This window comes from Megascapheus bottae, chromosome 1 (genome assembly GCF_031878675.1).
Source record: "Megascapheus bottae isolate mThoBot1 chromosome 1, mThoBot2.hap1, whole genome shotgun sequence".
In the NCBI taxonomy this organism is placed as follows: domain Eukaryota; kingdom Metazoa; phylum Chordata; class Mammalia; order Rodentia; family Geomyidae; genus Megascapheus; species Megascapheus bottae.
This window is the reverse complement of record NC_143509.1, coordinates 103,965,044-103,976,358: the sequence shown is the minus strand read 5'-3', so window position 1 is coordinate 103,976,358 and position 11,315 is coordinate 103,965,044. Positions and strand designations below refer to the sequence as shown.

The 11,315-nt window shown below is 60.2% G+C and overlaps 1 protein-coding gene across 2 annotated transcripts in view; it reads right to left on the bottom strand.

Moving 5' to 3' along the window:
• Window positions 1-377: 377 nt before the first annotated feature.
• Agpat3 (1-acylglycerol-3-phosphate O-acyltransferase 3) overlaps window positions 378-11,315 on the bottom strand; it is a 44,852-nt gene continuing 33,914 nt past the window's right edge. For both annotated transcript variants that reach the window (XM_090349942.1, XM_090349934.1), the window contains exons 3-10: window positions 10,666-10,892; window positions 8,209-8,378; window positions 7,612-7,773; window positions 6,483-6,636; window positions 6,016-6,118; window positions 3,324-3,399; window positions 1,996-2,194; window positions 378-1,069 (exon numbers count right to left, since the gene is read on the bottom strand). In XM_090349942.1, the coding sequence (XP_090206068.1) occupies window positions 981-1,069; window positions 1,996-2,194; window positions 3,324-3,399; window positions 6,016-6,118; window positions 6,483-6,636; window positions 7,612-7,773; window positions 8,209-8,378; window positions 10,666-10,843 (1,131 nt within the window). In that variant the 5' untranslated portion in view covers window positions 10,844-10,892 and the 3' untranslated portion in view covers window positions 378-980. The remainder of the gene's footprint in view (window positions 1,070-1,995; window positions 2,195-3,323; window positions 3,400-6,015; window positions 6,119-6,482; window positions 6,637-7,611; window positions 7,774-8,208; window positions 8,379-10,665; window positions 10,893-11,315) is intronic.

Here is an 11,315-nt window from a genome sequence, read left to right as displayed (position 1 = left end):
GCAGTGCCGGGGTGCGGCCGGGCTCACCTGGAGAGGCCAACAGCTGCCCTGGGGCCGCAGAGGCCACCGAGGTGGGCAGGCCTGGAGGAACACGTGCCAGGCCGGAGGCAGGCCTCCCAGGGGCAGCGGCCAGGCGGAGGGGCGGTGCCACCCCCTTCCTGAGGGGAAGCTTCCAGGAAAGCCGCTGTCCGCGAACAGTCTGAGCCAGCCTTCGAGCACGGAGGCTTAGGGGTGACCTGCTTCTGAAGCAGCACTGCAGGGCTCCAGGGCTCCGGGCGCCCCTATCGGGCCAGGCCTGGGGTGGCCCTCCGCTCACCAGAGGGGACGAGAGGGACGGAAGCGCTGTGGGGATGGAAGAACGCCACATTGCACTGAGCTCGTGGGGCCATTGGCTTTAAAAATAAATTCCAGGTCTTCACACAAGGGCTAAAGGGAGCAGGGCCGGGCTGCCGGGTGGGTGATGGATTGACATTCGTCTGTGCTTATTACCCGGAGACTCCCCACCCCCAGGCTAGAAGCAGAGTGCCACCCAAGCTCTCAAGGACCCAGCCCACCCACTCCACAGACAGTGGAGACTCTTGAGGAGCTGGCAGTCACGGGGCATGGGGCAAGAGGTAAGAGGCCAGGTTCAAGTCCTGAAGTGAACTGATTGAAACCAAAGAAACCCAATGTAAGCTGAAGAAGAGGAAGCAGCCTAAGGCTCCATCTTGGAAGCAGCGCTTTGGAGAGCCGGATGCCCCTCAGAGCCCGTCTCTTCTTGGTGCTGGGACGAGGGGCGGCCGCGTGTGCAAGCCGACTTGTCTTCACCGGCAGGCCTTCTGAGATCTTTGCTCTTGGCTCAAGTTTTATTTGTTAATATTAGTCACCAGTTAATAAGAAAAATAGTTTCTAAGTGTCTCTTTCCCCTCGCTCTGTGTGTTGTTTTAATTGAGTTAATCGGATACCATGTCAGGTTATGTGTGTTCAATCACAGCCATTAATTATTCCTTTTTCTTAAATTCTTGGTTTCCATAGCTGGAGCCTTTCTCTATTTCAGTCACTCCTATCAGCCTTCGGAGTCCAAACGAAGCTTCAAAGACAGGAGAGAAAGAAGCGGTTAAGGGCTTAGGGTAGCTTTGCCAGGGAGCTGTGAGAGGTCCCCGCCCCCCCCCCCCCCCCGTCCCTCTGCTGCCAAGCGTCTCAGGAGGGGGCAGCCCAGAAGCAGGTGCCTGCTCTCCTGTGCCATGAGGGCTGTGAGCAAATGATATCTGAGAACAGGAACGTATGGGCCTCAGAAAACTCGCTGGTGCCAGGCCCATGTCTGTCATCCTAGCTACTCAGGAGACTGCCAGCCCAGGAACTAAAGAATGAGGGACTCTTATCTCCAATTAACCACTAGAAAATGGGAAGTGGGGCTGTGGCTCAGGGGGTAGGGTGGTAACCTTGAGCTGAGGGGCTCAGGGACAGTGCCCAGGCCCAGAGTTCAAGCCCCATGACCTACAGAAAAGAAAAGAAAAGAAACAAAGGAAACCTCACTGGTAGCTGGCCATACCATTGTGGGCGCCCCACCCCGTGGCAGGGCACCCCATTGTGTCCCGTGGAAGAGGGCTCAGCAGGGCGGGAGAGGCTGGCCCAGGGGCCGGCCAGGGATGCAATATGATATGCGGCACACAGAGACCCCACCAGTTTTTGTCTGCGGAACACAGGGGTGGGCACCCCTCACTAGCCGGGGCCATTGAGTGAGTCCTGGCAGGCACGAGGCACTGTGCCCAGGGCTGGGCACAGAGGGAGAGAAAGGAGCTGGATAAGTAGATCCTGACTGAGCCTTCAGCACTGCCATCCTGGCCTCACCCACAAAGGTCCTGGATATGCAGGTGACGACTGACCACCTATCCTCGCTGGGGTTAGGGCCTGAGCAGGGCACTGCACCGGTGGGCAGGGGACATGACCTGTCTCTGAGAGCCTGGCTAGCTCAGCACCCTGGCTGTCGGTGAGACCCTCGGGGTGTGAGATTACCTGCACCCACAAACCCGAGGAGCGTCAGGATCAGCAGTGGGGATCCACTGGCAAAGACGCCCAAGATGGAGCTGAAGAGGAGGGAGAGAAGGACGGTGGCCCAGCACAGGAAGTTGAGGAGGGTCCACGGCCTGCGCGCGGGCTGGATCTGCTCCCCCGGGAACACGCCCTTCTCCTTGTACATCTCCTGCAGCGCATCCTGCAGGGTCCAGGGGGAAACCAGAGAGGCAGTGTCTCCCCGTGCATGCTTCAATGCCAGGGGAAATGGGCCTAAAAGGGTGGGGGGCACAGAGGAGGCAGGGGTCGTGCCTCTTTACAGGCCCAGTCCACTGCGTCTCATGAACCCCAGGAATCTGCCCAGGCTGTCCTCAGCCAGCACGAGAGACAACCCGGCAATTCAGATGAAAAAGGGGCAGCAAACCCAAGTAGATTCCTGTAGCCTCAAAATCACAGGACAATCTCAAAAATAAAGGCTGAGTGCCAGGGCTCACTCCAGTGATTCAGCTGCTTGGGAGGTTGAAATAGGAAGATGATGTTTTGAGGCCAGTGCAGGCAGAAAAGTGCAAGAGACTCCATTTTGAGTAGCATCTAGGTGTGGTGGCACAGGCCTGTCACACAGGTGGGAGCAGAGGGTATGTGAGCAGCGGGGCTGAGCAAGTCCACTCCTGGGGCTTGCATTCAGGGCCTGGGCACTGTCCTTGAGTTTCTCAAGGCTAGAGCTCTACCATTTGGGTCACAGCACCACTTCCGGCTTTTTTCTGTGTATGTGATACCCAGGAATTGAACCCAGGGCTTCGTGCATGCTAGGCAAGCACTCTACCTCTAGGTTATCCCCTCTCAGCCCCTACAATAATTTCTTTTACATAAAGAAGAAACAAGACTGAGTATGGTGGATGCATGCCAGCAGTTCAGCTCGTGGGAGACTGAGGCAGGAGGGCAGAGAGTTCAGGGCCAGCCAAGCTACTAGAATCAAAACCACCAGATCGGGGCCGGGAGTCTGGCCTAGTGGTTAAAGTGCTTGCCTGGCATGCACGAAGACCCGGGTTTGATTCCTCTGCACTACATACATAGAAAAAAGCCGGAAGTGGTGCTGAGGCTCAAGTGGTAGATCTCTGGCCTTGAGAAAGTCCAAGGACAGTGCTCAGGCCCTGAGCTCAAGCCCAGGACTGGCAAAAAAAAAAAAAAAAAACCACCAGAGCAGAGTTGTTGGCCACAGTGTCATCTTCCATACTTCCTTCTGGATTGATTGGGTGGAGAGTTTAGAGGCAGGCCAGGCCCACCCCACATGCTGCCCACCAGCCCCCCCCACGGCCCGTCTGCCCGCTTACCTTCTCCTGGTACAGCTTGTGGAGCCACTGTGCAGCACCCTTCTCATCCAAGGGGATGTCCTCCAGAGGGAACCTCCTGTCCCACGGAGAAGAGATCCGGTGAGCCACGGGACGCCACGGGACGCCAGGGCCCTCCAGGAAGGCCGGCTTGCTCCACCCCAAACCCCAATGCCCAGAGATTCCCGAGGGGGCTTCCAGGGCGCACGCACCACCCGCGCCCCCTGGAGGCCGCGCAGTGCATCGGCATCAGGACAAGGCGGGGAGGGGCCAGCGGGGCTCGCTCTGGTCTCCCCAACAAGAATGGACAGTTTTGGGGAAATAATCATGGCGGAAAGTGTCTTTGTGATGTTCGACCCTGTCGCCTTGATCAGGCTGAGACATCTGGGGATTAGTAAGCTCACCTCTGGGTGGGTTTTTTGGGGGGGAGGGGGTTCCATAAAGAGGTCTCTGACCTACACAGTGGTTCAGTCCACTGATGGATCTAAGGTGCAGCAGACTGCCGGGAGGCAGACCCTCGGCCTGGCGGGGGCGGGGGCCGGGCTGCGGGGCCTTTGAGGGGACCTCTTGGCCGGGTCCTTCCTGCTACTTCTGTATGTGAGCAGCTCTTTCTACCAGCCAGGGGCAGACGCCTCTGAGCCATGAGGCCTGGATCTCGTCCTGTGACGCGGAAGTAGCCAGCACCATCGTTCTCTAAGCAGGGAGAGCGACCGATTGCAACACGAAACGTGTTCAAATAAAGAGAAACGGCACCACCCTGGCCTCAGCCTGCGCTTGGGCGGGTTGTGTGTGCCCGAGCTACGTGTGTGTGCCTCCAAGCCTGGCGTCTGCCCTGCAGGCGGGCAGTGAGTGAGGGCTGGCAACCACCATCGTTCACGCAGCTTCTCCCATCTGCCAGCGAACTGTGCTTGAGTAAGCCACAACAAAGGCTTTCGCCATTGCATTGAATGGCATTAAGGCTGGGCACAGGTGTCCACACCAGCTAGGTCATTCTCAATACTTAGGGGCCCAGATCAAAGTTCAAAGCCAACCCGGGCAAAAACGTTCATGAGTCAACTTCTCCGCCCCTAGCTGGGCCCGGTGCTGCAGGCCTGGCATCTCGAGCTACACAAAAGCCTGAGATTAGAAGACCTGTGCTCTCAGGCTCCCTGTCAAAATGCCTGCCTATCAAGTATGAGGCCCTGAGTGAATTCAAATCCCCAGTACTACAAAAAAGAAAAATATATTCTATTAAGGCTTTTCCAATGCTTCTAAAAGTTAACAAGATGCCATTTGTTAGCTAGAACTACTGTGGTGACTTTAAGACAGTTGACGGTAGCGCTGGAGCCGTGGGAGACGCTGGAGCTGGTGAGGTGGCACAGTTCCTTCCTCCTGCCCCAGCGCATGGGGCACTGGCTCAGCTCCGCCATGGCTTCACAGTCCCCACGCCGAGGCCACGAGGAGCGGGAGAGGTGCAGAGTACAGAGCCATGCAGCCTCGTCTGGACTTGTTTTTTATGTGCTAAGGATTTAACCTAGGGCATTGCTCTACTCCCCAGCTATAGCCTGAACCCTCATCTTGTGTCTTTACACGACTTGTAAGGTATTTTGGGGGGTCCTGGGGCTTAAACTCCACTGGGGCCCTGTCCCTGAGCTCTTCAGCTCACGCCTACCGCCCTACACTTGAGTCAGGCCCTACTTGTTTTCTAGGTATTAATTGGAGATAAGAATTTCAAGTCCTCTTGTGCCAGGGCTGGCTTTGAACCTTGATCCTCAGATCTCAGCCTCCTGAGTAGCTGGGATTACAGATGTCAGCCACTGTGTCGTGCCTGGCTAGGGGTTGTAAGTTTGTGGAAAGCTCAAAGTACAACCCCAGAAGCAGGTGGAAACTTCATCTTCCGTGGTAACTGTAGTGTTCCATAATGGCCAGGAGGGGGCGCAGGGCGCGCACACAACACACACACACACATACACACACACACACACATACACACACCACACACACACACACCACACACACCACACACACACACACACACCACACACCACACACACCACACACACACACACCACACACACACACACACACCACACACACACACACACACACACACACACACACACTTCATCTTCCGTGGTAACTGTAGTGTTCCATAATGGCCAGGAGGGGGCGCAGGGCGCGCACACCACACACACACACACACACACATACACACACACACACACTTCATCTTCCGTGGTAACTGTAGTGTTCCATAATGTCCAGGAGGGGGCGCAGGGCGCGCACACCACACACACACACACACACACATACACACACACACACACTTCATCTTCCGTGGTAACTGTAGTGTTCCATAATGTCCAGGAGGGGGCGCAGAGTGCACACACAACACACACACACACACACACACACACACACACACACACACACACGACACATTCCAGAACCTCTAGGAGAAAGCTGAGGGACAGACAGCACTAAACCCTCTACGCACTGTCCCTCCACACGTCCGGCCCTGTGGCCAAGTGCCCGAGTCCACACCTCCTCCCTATCCTGCGCTGGGGCCGCTGACCACAGGCCCTGCACTGCTCGCCTGGACTCACGACCAGATTGCTAGTAAACATTTCTAGCTGGTGCTTTCCGATCACGGTGGAAACTGCAGGTGAAGGGGTCCCGAGGCTCTGAGGAGGGGTCCCCGGGGTCCTGCACTCACCTCACGCACATGTCCGCCATGTACTTCTGCCCATAGAGGATGCCCAGCAGAGACGGGGTCTGGTTCCCTCGGAAGTTCAGGGTCACGTCATAGATGGCCGCAACTGCAGGGGACGGACAAGCGCTGCCCTCACGCCGCAAGGGCTTCCGCCGGCAGCCGCTACCCCCGGCCCCGCCGCCACCTCGGGACCCATGGGCTCCTCTCCCTCTTCCCTCGTCTGCTGTGCCTTCTGTGTGGCTGTCCCTGGGACTCATCCCACACTGTGGCGCATCAGGTACATTCTGCTGCTCTCATCGCTCCCCACTGACCAGCTCTGGCCACGCGAGAATCGCCGCAGGGGCCCCGGCCCTCCGCCTCCCTGGGCACCAGGGCACTCCTGCCAGTGGCAGCTAGGGTCCGGGGGTGGCTGTGGTCTCTCCTTGCGGGGCCCGGGGCAGGGGTGGAGGCCCTGTGCTGTCTGGCCCTACCTGTGCCCCGCAGGCACTGGACGGCGGTGGTGAAGCCCTTGGTCCGGGGCAGCAGGTGGTGCTTGAGCGGGGGCAGCCCCTTGGAGGCCGCCACCTCCATGCTGACCCGGTGCTTGGTCTCCGTGAAGCGCGTGCCTTCGCAGTACAGGAGGAACTGGGGTGCGGGAGGAACGTGCACACCACAGGGTCACGGGGCGGAGGCGGGGGGACCCCCAGCTTCCCAGGCCTCACCTCAGGGTCCCCGAGTCCTGGCCCCTCCCGCCCCCGCCTCCCACGGCTGCGAAGCTCGCGTGCAGAGTCTGGCATCCGCTGACTGGCAGTGCCTCTCCAGTGACAGGCCCGGGGAGCGGGAAATGTCATTTTATTTTAGGGCTGCAATCTGCAATGCAGTCACAGAAATGCGTACACACAGTATAGCTCTCCTCAAAGAACCTTCTAGAAGGAAGCGAAACCAGAAGGTGACTCTGGGAGGCACAAAGTGGAAAACGGGTCTCTGGTCCCCACACCTCCAGCCCCAGAACGGTGACTAACAGTTTCCACGCACAGACTAGAAAAAGGTGAAAGGACCAGGGTCACCCATTCAGGGGGTTTGTGTAAGGCTCCTGCTCTCCCTGGAAGCTGTGCCCAAGGAGGGGGACAAAGCAGGAGGGGCAGCGTGTGTGTGCGTGTGCACGTGTGTGCATGTGCGTGTGCGCATGTGTGCGTGTGTGCATGTGCACCTGTGTGCGTGCGTGTGCATGTGCGCATGTGCATGTGTGTGCGCCTGTGTGCGTGCATGTGTGTGCATGCGTGCGTGTGTGTGTGCGCCTGTGTGCGTGCATGTGTGTGCATGCGTGCGTGTGTGTGCGCCTGTGTGCGTGCATGTGTGTGCATGCGTGCGTGTGTGTGTGCGCCTGTGTGCGTGTGCGCGTGTGTGCACACGCGCACACGCATGCTGGTTCTGAGGCTTGCACGCAGGCCATGAGCAGATGCCTGACCTTTTGTGCTCAAGGCTAGCACCCTCCTCACTTGAACCCCGGCTCCGCTTTGGCTTTTGGCTGATTAATTACTTGGAGACTTGGATTTGTTTGCTGGGGCTGGCTTTGAACCTCGATCCTCAGCACGAGGCTTCTGAGCCGCGAGGACTCACCCACATGTACTCTGGGTAGTCGGCCAGGCGTTTCAGCCCCTCCATGACCGTGTCGCGGTCTTCCTCCCACTTCCGCTTGCAGAACACGATCTCCAGGAAGTACCACGTCCAGCCGATGAGCGGCACGCGCAGCAGCTCCTTCTTGGCCAGCACTTTGGAGCTCTGCGGGGCGGGCGAGGGCGTCAGGGCGGCCGCCGGCACGCTGCCGCGATAGGATGGCCCTCCACCAGGGGACCGGGACGGGGAGCAGAGCCGACAGGCCCTCCAGGGGCTTCATGAGCCACGCGGCCCGGCCTGCGCTTTAAATCACCCGCGAGGCCACGCAGCTAAACCAAGTACTTCTGCGGGGCCCGGCCGGAAGGCTGGGGTTCACCGCTCCAGGAGCAAGCTCAGGACCGCAGGCTGCGGGAAGTCACTCCCCGCCCAGCGCCACGCAGTCAAGACCGGGAATCGACGCAGAAGGGGTGCCCAGCGGGGCAGGGTCTGCAGACTCCAGAGAGGGCCCTGGGCACTGCTCACTCTTCCAGTCCCTCCCCGGCCCCCGGGACCCGCGCTCACCCTCGGCCCCCCGGCCCCTCCCCCGGCCCCCGTGCTCACCCCCAGCACTCCAAACCGCTCACACATGGTCCATCCACACAGGAAGTCGATCTCGAAGTTGTGGTTGAGGATGATGACCACGTGCTCCTTCCCGAAGTGGCTCACGGTGTCCTGGTCGGTGAAGAGGGTGCACTCGGTGCAGGACCACCACTCCAGCAGCATGACCAGCTCTGCGCGGACGGGGGGAGAGCTGTGGCCGCCGTGCCTCCCCGCAGCTCACGGGGCACCCCGCGGGGACACAGCAGTGTCTTCTGGTGCACGTGAGCTGCAAGGACTCACGTTTAATCCAGATTCCCAGGGGGCAGATGAGCACCCCGCTGCGTCACACACTGGCTGGGGTCAATGGCGTCACACAGCCCCCCAGGACGGTGAGCCAGTGTGGGAGGGTGGGAGGGGTCCCGTGTGGCTGGAGGCAGAGCCCCGATGGCCGATGGCCGCGGGGCCCAGGACTGGGCGTGGAAGCCGCCTTGTGATGCAGCCAGGCTGGAGATTCTCTGGTATGGCTTTGCTTCTCCATGTTAAATCCTCAGCACATTCACCCTTGCCCAACTCAGCTGTGGGGCTCCCTCGCCAGCCACGGCTGGCACTGCAACCGCATGGGCCAGAGGCCTCGAGTTCTGGCTCACCACGCTAGCTGACAACGGCCGCAGCCCCGCCGTGGCTGGGCCCCTGTGCGTGGACCCGGCAGCCCCAGGCCTTCGCTGCTTGGGGAAAAAGCAGGGTCCCTGGGGGCTCCTGCCCCACACCGTCACCTCGTGCCACCAGCAGATGTGGAAAGGCCCACAGCAACAACTACGCGTGGGTCTGGCGAGAGGCTGTGTGTGGCGATGACGGGAGTGGAGCCCAGGCCAGGGAAGGCTGACAGGCTCGGGGGCCGTGTGCTGCTCCCCAAGACCCCCACATCAGCCAGTGCCAGGCCCAGGATGGGTGCACAGACAGGGCGGGGTGGAAAGGGGGCGCTAAAGGGGAGAGGTTCCACCTCGGGTGGAAGTGCTGAGCTAAGGCAGCACTGAGCCGAGCACAAAGTCTGCTGACCGCGCCTTGGCCCCCTACATGGGCCCCCAGATCCCCCAGCCAGCCCGTTCTCAAGCTGCCGCTCCACCCCAGGTGGGGGAGCAGAGGCTGCAGATGCCCCTTCCCACAGGAGACAGACACACGGGCCATCCTGCTGGGACACAGGTCGTGGACTGCGTGGCAGCGCTGTGAAATGCCGGCTCCTGCTCCCGAAGCCGTGGCCTCTCTCTGCACTCCTGCCATTCACACAGCTCACGCCTCACAACTAACAGGACATGTAGCCCACTGTGCACTCTACTCCTACTTCACGCGCTGGGAAGCCAGGTGTGGTAGAACACACCTGTAATCCCAGCACATGGGAGGAAGAGGCAGGAAGATCCCAAGTTCAGCTAAGCCATTCTGGGATACAGAGCCAGACCCAGACCCTAACTTTAAAAATACTAGCAAGGAGGGCGGGGAGTGTGGCCTAGTGGTGGAGTGCTTGCCTAGCATGAGGTTCCACTCCTCAGTACCACATGCATAGAAAAAAGCCGGAAGTGGTGCTGAGGCTCAAGTGGTAGAGCTCTAGCCTTGAGGAAGTCCAAGGACAGTGCTCAGGCCCTGAGCTCAAGCCCAGGACTGGAAAAAAAAAAAAATACTAGCAATGAAAAGGAATTGGGAAAATTGTGCTTTGTTCTTTGCTTTCTTTCTCCCTCCCTCCCTTCTTCCCTTTCTTTCGGCAGCACAGGGGTTTGAATTCAGGGTCTCACACTTGCTAAGCAGGTAGTCTACCACCCAGATCCCCGTCCTCCCAGATCCCCGTCCTCCCAGATCCCCGTCCACCCAGATCCCCGTCCACCCAGATCCCCATCCAACCCAGATCCCCGTCCTCCCAGATCCTCATCCCACCCAGATCTCCGTCCTCCCAGATCCCCGTCCTCCCAGATCCCCATCCAACCCAGATCCCCGTCCTCCCAGATCCTCATCCCACCCAGATCTCCGTCCTCCCAGATCCCCGTCCTCCCAGATCCCCATCCAACCCAGATCCCCGTCCTCCCAGATCCTCATCCCACCCAGATCTCTGTCCTCCCAGATCCCCATCCAACCCAGATCCCCGTCCTCCCAGATCCCCGTCCTCCCAGATCCCCGTCAGCCCAGAACAGGCGCCTGTCACAGTCCCACTGTGTGTGGGCCGTGCACCCGCCCTGCTGGCGTGCAGGTCCAGGCAGGAGACACATGGGCAGGCCTGTCATGTAGAGGGGGTCTGCCCCCCCCCCAGCAGGAGTGCAGACATCTACTCTCCTCCCAGGGCTGACTGAGGCCACCCACAGTGCGGGAGGGCACCCCCAATCCACCCTGCGCTTCAGGAGCAGTGGGCGGGACCTCAGGAAGGTTGGGGCGGCGGCGTTGGAGTCCCCCTTCCCTGGAAGCCCTGTGCAGCGACCCCGGGCGGGCGACACTCACGGCTCCAGAGCGAGTAGGCCAGGCGGCAGTTGACGCGGCGGTACAGCTGCTTGCTGACGGGCCAGAGCAGCAGCGTGCACAGCTGGGTGAAGTTGATGATCAGGCCGCTCACCACGAACACGAAGCCCACCAGCAGGTGCACCACAAACTGGGTCTTCAGGTAGGCCAGCAGGCCCATGGTCGCTGCTCAGGGGCGGGCACAGGGTCCTTCACTGAGAACAGCCGTCCTGCGGATGGACACGGGGAGGGTCGGGCCTGGCCAGCGCCCGCCCCGCACACGCACACGCTGTCAGGAGCTGCGTCCTCCCTCCCTCCCCGCAGTACTCACAGGAGGCCACAGCCCTGCCCCTGGCTGCCCACTGGAGGCCATGGTGCCTCCTGCCTGCGCACCACGGGCCTGCCTCCGCTCTGGTGCTGGGCTTGGGGGTGGCACTGAAGCTCCCACAGGGCTGGAAGGCTCCAAGGGCCTCCCCACAGCCCAGCTTCCTCCGCAGGCCCCACGTTGTGCCCAGGAGCCTCAGCTCCTGCCCTAAGCCCCTGGGCACAAGATGATCATGGCATGCGTGGCTGGCAGTCACCACTGCCCCCAGCAGCAGCTGGCTCAGGGCTGACAGCACCAGGAGACCAGATACCTCCAGCCCCACACAAGG